Consider the following 20,007-nt stretch of genomic DNA (forward strand, 5'->3'; position numbering starts at 1 on the left):
AATTACAAATATATATTCATGCAACATCAGAGCACCTAAATATATAAAACAAACACTGACAGAATTGACTAGAAAAATAGACAGAAGTGCAATAATAGTAGACGATTTCAACGTCTCACTTTTAAGAATGGAGAGACAGTTACCTTATAGGGAACAATTTTTATGAGTTTTTCTTCTCTCCTTTCCTTATTTATTTTTGCAAATATAAAAAAAAAGCACAAACTGTGAAATAATAAAGAAAAGAAACAGAGATGAAAGAGGGAGAAAGGGGTGGAAGGAAGGATGGAAAGAAGGAAGGAAGGAAGGGAGGGTATCTTACACAAAAGGTGACATACTACATACACAGTTTTCTGCAACTTCCTTTTATCACTTAACAATTTATACTCCAAAATATACAATATATAATCCATTTAATCCATTTTGTAGAGATCTTCCCAACTGCTTTGCGCAAGCACATAGTAATCCACTGTGTAGATATATTGCAGTTTATATAACTGTTGGATTTTAGTGTTAGAATTTTGGATTTTGAGGGTGATTTCAATTTTGTTACTAGTACCAATAATGTTACATTGAAGAACATTTGATACATGTCATTTCAAACTAATGTCAGTGTACTTTTGGATCTTTGGAACAGATTCCTGGAAGAGGGATTGATAGATCAAAGGCCAAATACAGCTATGATTTTGTTAGATATTGATAAAATCTTCTCCATGGATGTTGTCCCATTTTACATTTTGAAAAACAAAATATTAGACTGCTTTTTCCTCCTTAGCCTCACCAACAGAGTGTTATCAAACTTTTCATATATTTCAAATCTTACAGGTGACTAATGGTTTTGGTTTTAATTAGCATTTTCCTCATTATAAAGATTATAATATGAAATATATTTTCTAACAAACATTGTTCCATTGAAAATATGAAACCTACATTTCGATCTGAGTAGCCCAGGGAAGTATCCTGGGTTAATGACATAAGTGGCTATTTAGTTGTAATTAATTAGGTTAATCTGAAACCATCCATTTTACTCAGGACTGCAGTTTAAAGAGATAGGAGAAAGAAAGGCAGAACAGAAGAAAGGGAAGGAAAGATGGAAGGAAGGAAGGAAGGAAGGAAGGAAGGAAGGAAGGAAGGAAGGAAGGGAGAGAGGGAGGAAAGGAGGGAGGGAGGGAGGGAGGGAGGGAGGGGTGAATTAAGCTAGGTCTGAATTAAGACAAAAAAATATATGAATAAATGGGAAAGAACTGCTTAAATCAATGTAATTACCCTTGTTTGCTTGAAATCTGTGTTATAGTTTGAAGTCTGTGCCATACCTACCTTGTTAAAAAAACACTAAATTTACCTATTTTGCTCATATTCATGTTTCTCATAAACTCTGACCAGAAATTACAAATTTTAAAGTTTTACCGCATTTCAGCAGTAAACTACGTGCATAACCTCAGAAATGGATTGATGTCTCTTGTTAATACATATTTTGTTCATCATATGCTGGGTAGGAGCTACATATTAGTATATATGCTCAAATTTTTATTGCATTTAACACACCAGAAGGGACATTATACAACTAATAAGAAGTGAAGTCCATATTAAGTTATTTGATCAAATATGTTTCATGAAAACTGCCTAAGAACATCAAAACAATTAGTCAAACCCAAAATTCAATCTGAGTTAGCATTCATATTCAAAGATTTGAATTCAGAAGTAAGTTCAGAGACCAAATATTATATTTTGATTTGTTCTGGAGTGGCCATCTGCCCATATGAAAAAGCTACTGCAACCGTCTGGCAGGCAGTTTAAAGAACCAAAATAACTACTCTGTGCAGGTCAGGTTCACAGGCATCTGGGTGTTGACTTGGAAAGCACAAAAAGTAATAATCACAGCACGTGGTACTTTACCGAGTAGCCAGCCAAAAGTGTCTGTCTAAATAGTCAAAAAATTTAGCTGTCATAAGAATCCTTTGAGGAAACTTTATAAATACCTATCAAATTTCAAATATCAGTGGCCAACATTTTTAAAAACACCATAAAGATCTAATAAAATGTTATAGAAAAGTTATAATAATCCTGAGGTACCCATAATTTATATCCTGGCACATTTAAAAATGTTCCTTTTGTTTAAAAATGGGCTTCAAAGATATCAATAGTTTTATTTGTATATTTTATAAATATTTGTGTGCTAGTCAATAGTCTGATTTTTAATTGTTTAAAGCAAATCCAATGCCACAAAGAGCTACTTTAGTCATGACTTGCAGGAGTTCAAGGGGAATATCCTCTATCTTCACCCCTCTGCCCCTCCCCTACCTTCAAGTCTTCTCCTCACAGGTCTCTGCCTGGGAACTGTGGACTTTTGCTGCTCCTTTTCTTGGAAGAGTGGCTGCTGAAAGGAGTTAAATATGGCTCTTGGATAAGTAAGTCTGGGTTGGAGGGCCATGAAGAAGGGTCAGCAAGAGGACAATCTCCCTTGGCGTCCGGAACTTGTAGAATAGCCTGCAATAGAGTGGACCACCAGCTGAGCTCCTTGAAGTGAGAGCTACAGGCTGGCAGGGAGAAGGGTGACCCCAGTGTCAACCAAGAAAAGTTAGATATGCACACTGATGCACACTAAAGGTTGACGACAACTGAGAACATCTGTCTCAGACTCTCCTGGAGGCATTCACCAAAAATTGAGTTACAGGACCTTACACCTGACCAGCTGGAGAAGGGGTCTAGTAATTGCCCTGGTTATCATGCTTGTCATGATTTTTCAGCACATAAATGTTTGAGAATCACTGCCATTTTGAATGTGTGTTTCACTTGTCTGTTTTTCCAGTGGACTTTACCTCCTTGCAAGGAAGGTTCGTGAAGATTTGTTGCTGTTGTTTGCATTATTAGTTTTATTATGCTAATTCTAGAATCTCTGGTGCATAGTGCAATCTCAGGCAGGAAGTAATGGCTCATTAAAACAGGTATCCCAAAAGTCTTAGTAGAACTTCAAGATTAATTCCTTCAGGAAGAGGTAAAATTGTCATTAGATGCAGATGATATGATTCTATATATAGAGAACCCTAAAGACTCTACATGAAAACTACTACAACTGATAAACGAATTCAGCAAGGTAGCAGAATACAAGATTAACATACAGAAACTGGTGGCATTTCTTTATGGCAACAATGAAATATCGGAAAGGGAACGTAAAAAAACAATGCCTTTTAAAATCACAACCCCCAAAATAAATACTTAGGAATAAACCTCACCAAGAAGGCAAAAGACTTATACGCTGAGAACTGTAAGACATTAATAAAGGAAAGTGAAGATGATTCAAAGAAATGGAAAGACATCTCATGTTCTTGGGTTGGAGGAACTAATATTGTTAAAATGCTCATACTACCCAAAGCAATCTACAGATTTAACGCGATCCCTATCAAATTACCCATGACATTTTTCACACAATTAGAACAAATAATCCTAAAATTCATACAGAACCATAAAAGACCCAGAATTGCCAAAGCAATCCTGAAGAAAAAGAACAACGTTGGAGGCATAGCCACCCCAGACTCAGACAGTACTCCAAAGTCACAGTAATCAAAACAGCGTGGTATTGGCACAAAAACAGACATATGGATCAATGGAACAGAATACAGAGCCCAGAAATAAACCCACACACCTCACTTAATCTTTGACAAAGGAGGCAAGAATATATAATGGGAAAGAGACAGTCTCTTCCGCAAGTGGTGTTGGTAAAGTTGGACAGCCTTATATAAACCAGTGAAGTTAGAACACATCCTTTCACAAATGAACCTATCTACACACGAAAATAAACTCAAAATGTCTTAAAGACTTAAACATAAGACATGACACCATAAAACTTCTAGAAGAGAACACAGGCAAAATATTCTCTGACATAAATCATACCGATGTTTTCTTAGGTCAGTCTCCCAAGACAATAGAAATAAAAATGAAAATAAACAAAGGGGACAGAATCAAACTTACAAGCTTTTGCACAGCAAAGGAAACCATAAACAAAATGAAAAGACTACCTACAGAATGGGAGAAAATATTTGCAAATGATGCGACCAGCAAGGGCTTAATTTCCAAAATACACAAACAGCTCATACAACTTGATGACAACAGAAGCAAACAACCTAATCAAAAAAATAGGCAGAAGACTTAAAGAGACATTTCTCCAAAGAAGAAATACAGATGGCCAATAGGCACATGAAAAGATGCTCAACACTGCCAATTATTAAAGAAATGCAAATCAAAACTACCATGAGGTACCACCTCACACCACTCAGAATGGCCATCATTAAAAAGTCTACAAATAACATATGCTGGAGAGGGTGTGGAGAAAAGGGAACCCTCCTACAACACTGTTGGTGGGAATGTAAGTTGGTGCAGCCACTGTGGAAAACAGTATGGAGGTTCCTCAGAAAACTAAAAATAGACCTACCACATGATCCAGCAATCCCACTCCTGGGCGTATATCCAGACCAAACTATAATTCAAAAAGACACATTCACCCTGATCTTCACAGCAGCAATATTCACAATAGCCAAGACATGGAAACAACCTAAATGTCCATCAACAGATGAATGGATAAAGACGATGTGGTACATATATACAATGAAATACTACTCAGCCATAAAAAAAAGAATGAAATAACGCCATTTGCAGCAGCAACATGGATGCAACTAGAGATTATCATACTAAGCAAAGTAAGTCAGAAAGAGAAAGACAAATGCCATGATACCACTTATATGTGGAATCTAAAATATGACACAAATGAACCTATCTATGAAACAGAAACAGAATCAGAGACATAGAGAATAGACTGGTGGCTGCCAAGGGGGAAGCAGGTGGGAGAGGGATGAACTGGGAGTTTGGGATTAGCAGATACAAACTGGTATATATAGATTGGCTAAACAACAAGGTCCTACTATATAGCACAGGGAACTATATTCAATATCCTGTGATAAACCATAATGGAAAAGAATATGAAAAAGAATGTATATACATATGTATAACAGAGTCACTTTGCTGGACAGCAGTAATTAACACAATGCTGTAAACCAAGTATACTTCAATAAAAAATAAGTTAATTAAATTTTTAAAAAGATTAATTCCTTCAGAAGAACAAGTACTACACATTCACAAAAAAAGCACCCTTTGAAAGTTTAAATTTTTGAATTTCTTTGCCACTTCCTTAGTTTTGATCATCTTGGAAAATATACTTTTAATATTGACTTTTAAAAATAATTGTGTTTCAGTGTTTGCTATCCTTAGAGAGACAGAAACAGATAAGTACAACTAAATACTTATTTTTCAAAAGTCTCAAAAGTATAAGGGAAATGAAAGTAATTATATCTTCAAATGATTTTGGGGTATGTTTCTAATTCCATACTTCTGATGCGATTAAAGATTAAAACTGTATTAAGACATTTGAGACATGCCGCATTGGTATTAAATGAATTTAATTTTGCGTAAAGTGGTAGAAATATTTTCTTCAGCAAACATACCTGCAGATATAAAATCACAACCATAAATCTACAAAAAAGCAAGCTATTGAATGAAATCTGATTGGTTATTTCCCTGCAGTATGGATCTGCTAATAATTTAATTTACTACTTGCTAACAGAAGCCAAAATTTAAATATACATATATATATGTGTGTATATATATATCTCTCTTCAATTTTAAATCATTCATATATATGAACAAGTATACATACACATATATAACAATTGTTCGTATATATATATATATATATATATATATATATAAAAACAATTTAAAGTAAAGAAAGTACATCTGGTGGCCTATTTTTTCCCCCCGATTTCTAAAGAACACCATATTCTATTCTAGGCAGTGGAATGTCAATCCACCTTAAGGGCTGTTCAATGAGCATATCTGAGAAAGCACTGGTTTAGCCAATGATGTACTTATTGAGGGAGGCCCTAGTGCCACTGTCAAGAGCTTATCCACAGGAGAGATAAGAAGGTACTTGTTTGGTTTGTGAAAAGAAGTAGTGAGGAATGGCAGGTAGCTGCAGGCTGATGACACGTGATGTCCATATATATGTAGAACCAACACGCCCATAATTGCACCCATTTTCCATACCCAAATCCAAAGCCTTTATATCATTAATCCCAGGCAAAAATGGTAAGATTCATGTGTGTTACTATCCCACGGCTTCAAGATGCCTATAAACTCATATGAGTATGTCTTAGTTATATCAGTGGAGGACAAACCAGGCTTCTATCACCAAGCCCCATTCCATAACAGGCAAACCAGTCCAAGACTTCTCTGAGTGCTGCAGGAGAGTCTATGGAAGGGGCGCTCACTCCACTGTGATGCCTAAAATGCCTTTGCACAGAGCAAACATTCAATACATGCTGAGTGAATGAATGAGTGAACTGGTGTCATAAAACAGGCTTATTTCAGGGAAATTCCATTCAACAGGCTGGCATTCCTTCCTACCCATCTTAACTGTTAAGCTTGCCATCAGACAAAAATTTAATTATAAAACGTTAGAGCTGAGGAAATTTTAGAAACTATCTACTCTCCAGAGGTATACAACTTTAATTTAGTGGTAAAAATCACTAGGAGTGATTTAGGAGTCTATCAGACCTGAGTCCAAATTCCACATCTACCATATTTTGGTGAGCAAATAACTACTTCTGAGGCTCTGTTCCATGTATGCATTATGGGATATCATAATAATACATACATTAATTGTATGACTATCAGGGGATGAAATGACACAATCCATTTGCCATGGTCGGCTAAGTAATTTGCACCAAGTAAGCACTCAAGACATTAGCCAATATTAATAGCGGAGAGATGAAAACAAAACTCTGGGACTGATGCCTACCCTAGGGGCCCCAGTGGTCATAATGACTTTCTTCCATTCAGCCTGCTCTCTTCTCACTAAGACTAAGGAAGAGAAGATGAACAAATTAGGAATAACAATTGGAAAATGGTTTTATACTCCCTGAATGAATGGAATTATAATAAAATGATTCATGAGTTCTGCAGAAATATGATGAGGCTTTAGATCTTTATGTTAGTTCTCTACAAAACCAATTTATGGCCCTAAGATGTACCTTCCCACCCAGCCCCATCCTTACCAGGATCAAATATCATTGTAAATGGAAAAGTCAACAACACATAATCAACAAGCTAAGTTACAAGCCAGTGAAGTCTCGGAGGTTTGATAGAGAAAATTCAGATTTATCATTATATGTAAAAATAAGATGATATGAAGAACTCAATCTAAAAAGTATTACCTGGAGATCTAAAATCTCTACAATAGTGCTATAAAAAGTAAAGAGCTAGAAATCTATTTAGATGGTTTTCCTTATAAGAAAGCACTTTCTGTATAACTTTTAATGTACTATTGATGAGAACAATTCAACAAAATTCAAATAAATACCTGCAGATGTCCTACAAGAAGAAGAGAACAGAGTTAGATGTGACAGGGGATAACTGGACTTCAGGATGAGTAAGACCCTATACTTGACCTCAATAAATTAACATGAAATACAGTGGATGAGTCACGTACAGAATGTCAGAATTCTAAAAGGCCAAGCTAAGTACCAAAAGGAACATGTGGGGACTCTTAAGAAGGAAATAAAATATTGGTTAGTTGATTACGAAAAGGCAGAAGGGAGTAGGTTCCCTTTGGCTGCTCTTTGAAGAGATCACTTCCTTTCCCCCCTAGTCCTGAGGCTAGGGTGGCATGGGCAATAGAGGAATGTGGGGACTGAGAATCATTTCTACTCTCACCAGAGTGGCTGGAAGCAGATTTTCTTACCAGGATGTAGTAGTATGCTAATATTTAAGGGTTCTTGAGGTCAGAGAGAAGGGTTTGAATACTCCGGCTCCATCTCTTGCTGTGGGTCAAGTTTCTTACCTTTCCAACACCTCAGCGTCTTTACCTGAAAACTGGGGATGATGATAATGTCTCCCACCTGAGTGGAGTGTGAGAACTACATGATATAGTGCATACGCAGGGCTAAATTTGGTGCCTGGCAAACAGAAAGTGCTCAGTACGGCAGGCGAGTGTAGTGACAATAAAGGCAAAGATGACGGGGGTAGTGCCGGTGTTGCTTCTGCCCCCAGAACAGGCTCTGACTGGGAGAGAGTTAAAGCACCTTTGGGTTCATGGGGGTTTATATATAAGCAACGGTTGATCAATGTGAGCTGGTTGTCCAAATGATTATGTGCAATCTAAGAAAAAAATGGGCCTCGGATCTGCTCAGCTACTTAATAATATTAGCAGCGGTAGTAGTCAAAGAAGCTAAATTTTATTAAGTGTTTATATGCCAAACAACGTGCTGAACGTTTTAAAAGGATTTACTCACTTATTACAACGAGGCTATACACTAGGTTCTGATAATGTTATTCGTCTCTTTCAGGTGTTGAATGAGCCTCAGACGGGTTACAAAAGCACCTAAGATCCCGTTGTCAGTACATGACGGAAATGAGTTCAAATCCAGCCTGTCTGACTTGTTCTTAATCACTAAGGTATGAAATTAAGCATGTTGCCCTTTGCCTGATTCTCCTTCTGAGGCCTGAATATTTCACTTAGCTCTCTGAGTGCAGAAGAGAGAAAATTCTCTCTCCTTGACCCAACTTGGCATCAATATCCAACTCCCCTTCTCAAAATGGGTTGCTTCAACGAGCAGCAATGAATGCCGGGGTCATGGACCAGTCACCTTGATGACTAAGAGTCAGACACTAGGGAAAGAAAATGCTCTGTGACAAACCTACCCTTGTACAGAAACAAGACAGAAATGGGGGAACAGGGCAGAAGATAATGGAATAAGGCATAGGAAAAATAGCACCTGGCATCGTGATAGTAATAATAATAATAGTAGTAGTAGTAATAGTAATAATAATAGACTTTACTATGCTCTAGGCATTGTATTAAGTGCTTGGTGTAAGTGACTTCATTTTAACATTGAAAACAAGTCTATGGGGATGAAATATTATTAACATCATTTTATAGGCAGGAGTATTGAGGTTCAGGTAATCAGGTAAATTGCCCAAGCTCATATGGTTAGCAAGTGGAAAGCAGAGATTGGAACCAGCACCTACACTCCTAACCATTATGCTATAACCATTATGCTGAAGACATAAGAATTCCAATGGTCTTTCCCCATAACCCACTCCTGCACTCCAGACTTAAATACTCCAAGATCAAGAGAGAGCAAGCTTGGAGCTGCCACTCTTCAGTGAGTGTCAATCATTTCAAAACAGTGTATTTGCTAACAAGATGCAGTTCTTGTGATAATCTTCTCAACCAGGTATCAAGAAACAGGAAGCAAAGATTCAAGTAACAGTATGTTCCTACTTACGAGGAAGGTGGGACAGCATAGTTGACACTGGGCTTAACTGTTCTGGAAAAACGTGGTCCCAGTAGGCATACACGCTGGTACATTTTCCCCACCTACCAAATACAAAAGAATTATTTCATTTCCATGTTGCTCTTCAAAGTTCCACCTCATTCGTGCCTGTCATTCATCCTCTGGCCTCTTCCTGTCTCCATTTCTGTACAGAAAGGTGCTGAGTCTCTGCTCTCGGATATAAAAAGGGTGTGTTAGGAGAGGGAGCCATGGTACCTCAATGTCTTTTTTTTTTTCATCTTAATTCTATTATGCCAACTCCACTGAACTTAATTAGAGTGAATACAGAATTACACAATTACCCTCTGTTCTATTCTTCAGATGTTATATTTTGATAAAATTTACGACATGCTGCTCTCCCCTTGAACACCAGATGAACACTAGAAATGGATGTGTGTTGACATAAAATCTGTTATAATTACAATTCAAGTATAGCTTACATAATGATAGTGTTAACATAAAATTATAGATGTGTAGAGACAACGTGGTCATGCATTTTTTAGTATAAGTACATGCTTAGACCAATATCTGTTAGCGGAATGAAGATGGAAGAGAATTTTGGTTAAGCCACAAAGGCTGTTTAAGGACTTGCAGATAGCTAAGGGGAACTCAAAGACCAGTAAGATAGTATTTCCCCTGCATTCAATTGCAAATTCAATTGCAAAGTGAAGGGAAGATGTGTAATTTCCCCTATGGAAATTACAAGACAAGTACATTTTTTCCCTTGAATACCTGGGTAAATGCTTAAATTCTAATGTATATCAGTGATGCAAATTTTCAACTGAGTTTGATAAATCATAAAATAATAATTATACATATATGTATATAAAACTGCATGGAACTAGACAGTTCAGAATTACTTCTAATTAAAGAGGTACCCTATGGCAACTAACTTAAACCTTACAAAATATGGTTCCAAGTACCCTATCAGAGTGAAAAGTAGGAGACGGAAAGGTTTATTGTAAATGTTTGTAGTCATGGTGTCTTAACTAAAACTACTGTGTCACAAATACTATTAAAATAATTGTGACATTTTATTCACTTTTACTGCAAACAACAAAACAAGCTATAGGTATTTTTTCATTTCAGGTAATTATTTTAGCTAACAGTTATTCAATGTTTTGAGAAGACAGAGTGCTAATTGCATGACTTCATTTTATCTTTAAAATAGCGCTTCCATGTCATTATTCTTAATATCTCCATTGTATTAAAGTGTATCTCTAGTTCAGACCTTTCTTCAGAACTGCAGACTTGTGTATCCAACTGTGTACTCAGCATCTCTGCTTGGACGTCACGAAAACATCTCAAATCTTATACCTCCAAAACTGGTCTTTAATCCCCCAAACATGCTCTACCCCAAACTTTTTCCATCTTGGGTGACAGTAACCACACCTTTCCAGTTTCCCAGGCCCTAAATCTCGAATTCACCCTTGACTCCCTCTTCCTTTCCATTCTTGCATTCAATCTACCACGAAATGCTGTCACAACCTTCCCAATGTGCCACTTCTGAGAATTACCAGCCGCTAGCAGCCTGGTGCAGGCCACCAGCATAGACCTCGAGGATCCTGTAGTTGCCTCCCGAGATTCTCCCTGACTCCACTCTCTCCCCACATCCTCAAGGCCACAGATAGAGTTATGCTTTTCAAACAAGAGACAGTTCATGCCACACCTCGGCTAAAATCCTGCCCCTGGCTGCCTACATTTAGAGTAAAAGACACAATGCATGTGATGGCCTCCCAGGACTTACCCAATCCAACCCATCACATATCCGACCTCCAGCCCTCCTGCTGTCTCTTCCTCCCCACTGACTAAGTCAGCCAGGGTGGCCTCCTTGATATTCCTCCAAGCTGCCCGGCATATTTCTGCCTTAGAGTTTGGGGACTGGTTATTCTTGCTCCCAGGGAGTGGTCTCCCCATCATACATTCTGACAACTCCCTCACTTCAAGTCTTTGCTCAAATGTCAACTTATAAAATCCACCCTGACTACCCTATTTAAAATCGGAACCTACCTGTACACTCCTCCAGCACTCCCAACCCAAGCCTCTTCAGTGAGCTTCACATCCTTTTCCTTACCCCGTAGCGCCCGTCAACTTGTGACAAAGCACAGAATTTATTTATAACATCCGTTTCCACACGAGAGTGTAAGGAGGGAGAAAGCATGCAAGAAGGAGCACGCAGGCAAAGGCTCTTGTCTGATTTATTCATTGATACGTCCAAGCATAGAGAACAGGAAGATGCTTGATAAATAGTCCTGAAAAAGATACAGATGAGGAAACTAGTAGTGAAGCTCAGAAAGTTTAAGTAACTTCCTCAAGGTTCTAGAGCTAGAAGAGGGTCACAGTAGAATTCACACCTGGGGATGTCTAACTTCAAATCTCTTAGCCTCTCTGCTATCTTTTTTTTTTTCTTCTTTGCGGTACGCGGGCCTCTCACTGTTGCAGCCTCTCCCGTTGCGGAGCACAGGCTCCGGACGCGCAGGCTCAGCAGCCATGGCTCACAGGCCCAGCCGCTCCGCAGCATGTGGGATCTTCCCGGATCGGGTCACAAACTCTCAACCACTGCGCCACCAGGGAAGCCCCTCTCTGCTATCTTAAGTCCATGCAATTCAGGATTTGTTTTAATCAGTGCCATGGAAATTCTCACTCCACTGAACAGGATCACTAAAGTGTTCTCTGTCTAGATTTATATATATATTTTCCATTTAAACAAAGGAAACAGAAGAGGGGAATTCATCATGGGTTATTGCGGTAGTTTTACAGCAATTTTAGCAATAATGACATTTAAGTAATAGTGATATTTAACGATAGCATAATAATAATAAAATAATAGCTCTTAAATGTATTGAAGACGAATCGCATGCTAAACTCGGTGCTAAAATATATCCATGTATATTTTGTGCAAAATCCTTATGAATATTCTATCAGATGAGCTTTATGTGTAACTCCACCAGGCATACTTCTCTTATTCCGCTTTCAAAGATAAGGAAATTGATGAGAAGTGTGGTAACCGTTTGATCAAGATGAGACTGGTAATAAGTTGTGAGTATGAATTTAAATTCAGGTCTAACTCCAGAATTTGATTCTCAATCCATACATGAAAATTCTGATAATTCCTTTGATAAGGGTATGTTCTCTCCTGGAAAACATCCCCCATTATGTCTGCCTGTGCTCATACCTTCAGAACACAGTCAACTTTGAAACATGATAAAAATGTTTAAATAGTGTGCTTTAATAAATGGAAATATCTTCATCTAAACAATAACACAAAAAGGCAGGCTGAGACCTTTGAAGTGGCTTCGTTGCTATCTTCCATCCAGAACAAGAGAAGGAATCAACAGCTGCAGAGTAAAGAAAGCATGAAACCCAGAGATGGAGGATTCTGTAAATGACCAATTACAAGACTATTAAGCCACACTTCCATAGCAAGAGGCAAAATATTCCATTAAACTGAAAATTTTTCTACCGCTAACTCCAAGGCCCACACAAACATTAATGTTGCATTTATTAGGATGTATTTCCTGTGCTCTATCAACTTGACTTTCAGCAACTGTATTAATACAGTCCTTTCGCTTTGCACATATATCTGAATGATGGATTCCATTACTGGAGTTTTGTAGAAAGAGTGGAGTGAATGAAGTAAAGTTTGGGAAGAGCCATCATAATCCATAATGATGGGCACTGAATCAGGACAAGAAGAAACCTCTCTTCTCATTTATTTGAATGAAAATTCTACTATATATTTATTGCCTCTGTACAGGGCCATCTGTTGAATAGTGGAAAACAAGCATCTTTCATTTGGAGGTAGGATTTGTGTGCTCAAGTTTCTATGGGCCTGCAGAATTAATCTTGTTTTAGAAATGAAATAAAATGTAATTTCTTACTGTAAGTAGATGTGGTTAAGCAACTGGCAACTTTGATGTCTTTAAATCACTGCAGTTTCAGGGTAGGCAAATCTATAATTATTTCAAGCACTTCTTTATTGGTGCAACAATTGAGCAGTGTACATAGTGGTCAACAACCTGGGCATTGTCAGACGACTCTAAGTTTGAATCTAGACTTTGCCACTCACCAGCTATGTGACTTTCAGCTATGAGAATCACTTTCTTCAGCTTTGCAGTGTGGATTATTATATGCCCTTTGCAGAACTACTGTAAGAACTAAATGCATATGGGCACAGTGGCTCATAGTAAGGGCTCAAATTAGTACTGTGGTCACTACTAGTAGTATTGAAAAGAAATTAGAACTTCTATTCTCATAAAGTGGGATATGTGTCCCTTTATCATTGTAATTTCGTATCATTTTACTTTTGACCTTATAATTTAATAGCTTGATCCAAGAAACATTTAGCAGTAAATATAATTGAAAGAAGATTACCTGTCAAACATGAAATACTGTAGCATCAAGTGTGCTGGCACAATACTCTTCTCAGATAATTAACCTGTAAAAATATGTTATTGTCTTCTTTTTAATTAAGCACATTGAACATATATATTTACTGTGCCAATTGGCGAAAGGTCCATTAATTAATCAGTCTAACTATGTGTTGCATAAACGTCTTCTAAACATAATCGTATATGTATTTTATTTGTTGGGAAAATGTGTTTGAGATTGTTCTTTTCTGCCTATTTAAAGTAAAAGAGGGTGAGAAGTAGAGTTAGGCTTAATGTACTTTGTACTCCATTATGCCATGAAAATGCTTCTGTGCCCTGGAGACAACAACAAAAGATTTGCTTTAATGACAAGAATCAAGTATGTTCTAAAGCTTCCAGGTAGGAGGCGTATAGGTTGCAGTTTATATCACAAGTCTTTGCTCTCTCTCTCAACTGCGTCTAGATGGGAAAGATGTGGTCACAAATGCTTCAAGGTGATATAGTAAATGTTGGAAAAGAGGGGGGTAGGAGGCAGAGTTTTGAATATCTCAAACCTGAGCTAGAAGGATTTTATTTAAAGAAAATAGCGGATATTATTTTTCACTTAAGGAATGCCACTCAGCAAACCTGACATTAATGTAGGAAATTAGCTCTTTTAGCTATGATGCTTTCAAATGCACATTACTGAAAACAAATTCAAAATAGTCAAAGGAAATTTAAAAACAAAAACCAAACAACAACAACCACCTCAACAAACAAGTACTAGAAATTCAGGGATGCAGCCATATTCAGATACAGTTGGATCTGCAAGTTCCAGAGTATCAGCAGGGTTCCAGCTCTCTCTCCATCGCTCAGCCCTGCTTACCTCTGCAAGACTTTATTTTACAGAAAGTCTCTTCTTGTGCTGGATGGTCACTGGGAGTCCCAGAGTCATATCTCCCCAGCTTAGAAATTCCAGAGAGAAAAGACAATTCTTCCATTTTTCTCTGAGAGAAAAGTCCTGGGGAGGAGTCTGATAGACTCAGCCGAGGTCAGATGCCTACCCATGAGCCAATCACCTGCTTTACTGGAGTTCATCCCCGGGGCCCGTGAGGAGGCAGGATGGCATTATCTGGCAGTTCTCCAAGAAAAGCCTGCTGTTTTTGTAAGATGAAAGGGGAGAGGACATGGATAATGAAACCTGTATCTACTTCTGTAAAATCCACAGAATCTTACTCCCTGCCCTGTGTCGATGACCATGCAGTAAGCTGACCCAGGAGGTCATTCTGCCCACAACAGTCTTTATATATATGACTAAGGAACACACTGGTAAAAGAATATGGAAGAAAGTCTGAGTATGACAAGTCAGCTAGACTGGTATTAACTAAAAAAGCTGTGTGAAAATATCCTGAAAAAGTTGCCCCCAACTCACTCAAAGTCCAAAGTTGGAGCTGGAAATACAATGTCATGGAGTTTGGATAAGAACAGGTTTTCTCCAAGCTGAACTATGACACAGAGATTAGAGACTTCTAGAAACTATACTTTTTCAAAGAAAAAACATCACACGAGAAAAATGAGGCCTAGAAAAATTAAATGACTTAAGCTAATTAATGGCAGGACTGAGACTAGAGTATACTTTGTGTAATTGGCTATGGTCTTTTTGTTTGTTTGTTTGTTATCACTTCAGAACGAGACAAACTTAAAGAAAGGAAACACAACCAAAACTCAGTGGTTGGAAAAGAGACGGATGTGAACGCTATCTTGTTTCTTACGTATAAAGTTACCCCTCACAGTGTTTTGGAGGAGAAAACGCTGGCTCTTCCCAACGTTGGTTACATACACAAAGATTCCAAAGACAAAACAACTGCTTTGCAAACAAAGTAACTAGAGCCAGCTCAGGCTTCCCCGCGCCAGGTCCTCCGTTCCACGGTCAGAACCACCAACTGTATCCCCCCGGGTAACAAGGTGATTCAGAAAAGCTGGCGCCTTCAGAGAAGGGAGAAAACTTAGCCGGGAAGAGAGTCAGGAGAAAACTTGCTCAGCTTCTTGCTGGGGTCTGAAACGATCCCAATAGAGTCCTTAAACCCCTCAGGTTTCCCCAATCAAGCACCCTCGCCTCCAACCTGGGCCACCCCAGATCTGACTATCAGACGACAGAAGTCTGCGGACGCACGGAGAGCTGACCACCCCACGAGAGGGACCTACGCGCGGCCGCGCCCACTCACCTGCCGCTCCGCGGGAGACGGGAGACCTGCCCGGGGTCCAAGTCCTGGGCGTGGCAGACTCGCCCCTCTCCGGGCCCGGCTCCAGCTCACCTCGGCGCCGCCCACCTGGGCGCCGCCATCTTGACCACAAAGGGGGCCTCGCGGCGGAGGCCCCTGAGCGGGCGCCCTGAGCGGAGCCGGAGCGCCGGGGAGGCCCAGGTCGGCGCCCTACGTCCCCCGCGCGCTCGCGCCCCGTCCACGAGCGACGAGAGTCCCGCACGCAGCGCCCGACCCAGGCTTCCGCGGAACCGGCGCCCCGCGCAGCCCGCACCGCGGCTAAGGCGGCGCCGAGGGCGGCCCGGGCGGAAGAGCGGGCGCGGGGCACGCGCTCGGTAACCTGGCAACGCGGCGCAACCCGGCGTCTTCGGCGAACCCCAGCCCTCCACCGCGAGGAAGCACGGACCCCCGCACCCGCCGCCCAGCCCGCGCCGCCCCTCGGTCGCTCCGCCCGCCGCTGCCCGCTGGCTATGGTCTTTTAAATCCATGATACAATGTCTATATGTAACAAATCTGTTAAACCCTAAATGTTTATGATATTCAAGTAATCCATTATCTGAATTATTCTTGAAGATAAAACATCCAAAGACTTCTTAATTGTATGGGTATACATACATAAAATACACGTGGAGGTAACTTCAAATACAGTATGTGCCTGTCTCTATTCCTTCCCTCTCCGCTCTTCTAAAAAATGCCCCTTTAAAAATTGCTCACTCACCATCTATTAGGTAAATTTGCTGAAACACAGTAAATGTGGAGACAGAAATTGTTATAGAGACTATTCCAAATGGCACTGACACCTGTATTTATGAAATTTTTAAAAGGGTAAGTTAGAGTTGTTTTTTTAAAAAAAAAAAATCCCACTATAGTAACACCACATCATCCTAGGTGCCCAGTTCTATCCAATTACATAAGATGGAGAAAGAGAGAGAGATAGAAACAGAGAGAGGGAGAGAGAGGAGAAAGAGAAAGAAGAAAGGAAGAAAACCAACTACTTATGTATAAAATGTTGCTCCCAAAGTTTGAGATTATACTCAAGCATCAATGAACAGAAAGAAAACACTTACAAATTTACAAATGTATTTCATTTATGGTATGAGGGACACAGGTTTAGATTTGCAACACGCTCCCACAAGGGTCAAATTGACCACTTTTTTCTATCTAGTTGCTCTTGAGAGAACAAAACAATTGAAACAGATGCCATTCAATTCCAAGTCTATAGCTTAGACCATGTCACTGCACACGAAATATTGTTCATTCAGAGTCAGCACATAGCAAGAGTAATTTATACTCTCAGAGTATTTGCTCTCAAGTCAATAGCAGAGAAGCCTTGACTAAAAACGTTCCCATTACTTTCCATTGTAATATATCTTACTTATAGCCCATGAAACAGTGGTCAGGGGAGATTTATTCTTTGGACACCATATTATATAATCTCTCCACTTTAAGCCATCCCCCACTCGGCGATTATTTTTTAAATATGTTACTCGTAGTCAATATTAATTTACATTTAATCTTTCTTAGCATTATGAGTATTATTTTGTACAGGCTCAGAAACAAATCTCCCGAAATTCCTCCCTGATGCTCCCTTCAGGCTGAAAATGCATTGCAGTGTGGCTGCAGTGACTTAATTCTAGTTGGCAGAGCCCTGGCCACACACTAATTTCATTAGCCTCAAACTCCTGGATTTGAAAGATCCACTGAATATGATTCCTGTCCTCTGACACGTCACTTACTAACCAATTCAGTGTGCATACAGAGGAGAGAAAGGACTTGCTCAGCTCTGGCCCACCGGCAGGCAGATGAGAATTCCCAGTCAGAGACACTGTTTACATCTGAGTGGTTGTTCTTGCCCGGGTCCTCATTTTCAGGAAGGAACTTCAATCCAGGCTTTGCCGGCAGCTGCAGCATTTGTTACATCCATTACTAGCTCCTTCTTCCTTCCTGCCCCCCAGTGCTTAGCATCCCCCATTTCAGTCACTAAGTCTTCCTTCCCCCAGCCTAGAAGCTTACCTCACCATAAATTTTTATCTCAAATGATAGGTTTGGCACATTCCCCACAGCAACCCACAGGGACTGGGGAAAAGAAAACTCAGATCTCTGGAGAGCTAAGAATTCAACCATTTAGAGAAGTTTCTTTTATACAGGACCGTCTTCATTGAGCTGAACCCTGCAATCCCAGAGAAGATTCACCTACCCGTTCTTTTCCTCTTTCCCTAAAGTGACTGTTTCTTTGAACAATGGGTCTGTGTTCCACTATTCTCTCTATTCATTTTGCAGGTTTACAGAGGCTGGGAAACTGGGGACTGGACTTACATGCCAGGAGCTTCTAAGATCACACGCAAAAATAAGGCTGCGGGAAGAGATTGTTGGAATCTATCTCTGTATATTTGAACATGGGCAGTGGTTAACCAGGATGCTCACACCAAGCTTATATCCAGCTTGCAGCACAAGCTACAAGTTGGTGCATCCCTCCTACTACCAGCCTCTTCTCAATAAATGCAGGTGAAAACTGGGGGCTCTTTTCCCTCAGCTGTTCAATCCAACATGAATAGCTGCAATTTGCAAATTAGAGGAAAATGACAGAGTTTTCTCTGAATGGTTTTGGTCCCAACCCACACTGCTAATGCTGGCATTCAGTTCCTTTCCTTCCCAGCCCAGGGAACGGGGGAACTAAGCATAAGGCAAGCGTTCTCTTTTCTTGCAAGTGCCTCAGATCCACACACCAGAGAAGGAATCAGCTCCCCCTGGAATCTTTTTCAGCAAACACAATCCTTCAGCCTAGTCTGCAAGCTCTCTCTTGACTTTAAGATTTCACTCTTTTTTCGACAGGCAGGCCCATCTGCAAGCTCCCAAGCTCCAAGTGAAGGCACCAAAATAATTTTTAAAATGTCAAACAGCAAATGTGCCTTCAACCCCCAGAGCTCCAGTAAAAACACGGTGAGTTGCGCCTGTGGTTCTCAGGTGACTTCTGGCCTCATCCTCCCTGCAGCGCTGCCTCCTCAGGTTCTCTAGGTTAAGCTCAGAGGTAAAGGAAGTGCTTCTGGGTTTTGCTTACAACAACCCAGGCTCTTCCTGAAAGCATTACCTCAAAGTGAAGGCTGCCCAGAAGCACTTTTGGCCTTGCAAACATCTAGAGGTGACATACTCAACAGGTGCTAGGGATGCTCAGAGGCTCAGAGGGGCCATACCAGGCTGCAGCTTTAGACAGACACCCCTCCTTCTGGCACAAACACAAACTTCATACCCCTGGGTGCTGATGTAGTGACAGCTTGAATCTCACAAGGAGTCCCCTCCAGAAACCCAACATGCTTCAGGAAAGGCACTTGAGAGGGAGCCAACTTTTTAGCTACGGGGAGCATAAGGGTCAGCCAGAACATCTGGAGAAGGGACTAACTGAGCTTGGGTCCTACCAGGCAGGGAGAGAGCTGTGCATTAGGAAAGGATCACTTCAAGACAGAGATGAACAAAAAACTTGGAGATAGGGGTAGAGAAGGAAAAGAGAGGCAGAAATTGAAAGGGAGAACATAAAAACAGAGAGAAAAAAAAAAAAAAAGCAGGGAGAAAGAGACACAAGGAGAGAGACACACAGGAAGAAAGACAGAGAAACAAGAGAACCCATAGTCACGCATACCCTGAAACTCAATTTCTTCATACAGAAGCCATCCATCTATGCCCAGGGCGGCACAGGAGCCGTGGGGCCGAGGCTGCGGGAGCAGGCGGTGAGAGAGCACTGCAGCACCGCCCACGGCTCAGCTGGCTCGATCCGCCGACCTCGCATCTTCCGCCGCCGTTGCCCGCCTGCACCCGGAGCTAGAGGACCGCCCGGCCTTGCTCAGCGCACCCTACTGCCTCCTTCCAGGCGCCTTCTTGTCTGGCTCTGAGAATCGCCCTCAAAACCCAGGACTGGGGTTGGGGGCTGCGTTAGGGAGGTCGTGGGAAAGGATGGGCACAGGGTGGGTGCAGAAAAAGCGACTGTGTTTCGCAGTTAGCATGAGCTCACCTCCGGGCTCT

General features: G+C 40.4%; 1 protein-coding gene across 40 annotated transcripts in view; it reads right to left on the reverse strand.

The window, feature by feature from the left end:
* LOC149743936 (uncharacterized) overlaps positions 1–16,501 on the reverse strand; it is a 227,089-nt gene extending 210,588 nt beyond the window's left edge. For 8 of the 40 annotated variants that reach the window (XM_089905991.1, XM_089905989.1, XM_089905994.1 and 5 more), the window contains exons 1-3: positions 15,958–16,501; positions 11,394–13,821; positions 9,336–9,427 (exon numbers count right to left, since the gene is read on the reverse strand). In XM_089905991.1, coding sequence (XP_089762117.1) covers positions 16,044–16,481 — 438 coding nt within the window. In that variant the 5' untranslated portion in view covers positions 16,482–16,501 and the 3' untranslated portion in view covers positions 9,336–9,427; positions 11,394–13,821; positions 15,958–16,043. The other 32 variants (XM_089905979.1, XM_089905981.1, XM_089905978.1 and 29 more) reach the window with 21 other exon arrangements.
* Positions 16,502–20,007: the final 3,506 nt, after the last annotated feature.

The sequence above is a fragment of the Delphinapterus leucas genome, unplaced genomic scaffold (genome assembly GCF_059928025.1).
Source record: "Delphinapterus leucas isolate spDelLeu-1000000601 "Yukka" unplaced genomic scaffold, BTC_Dleu_Yukka2 spDelLeu_asBTCV2_sq49, whole genome shotgun sequence".
Taxonomy (NCBI): domain Eukaryota; kingdom Metazoa; phylum Chordata; class Mammalia; order Artiodactyla; family Monodontidae; genus Delphinapterus; species Delphinapterus leucas.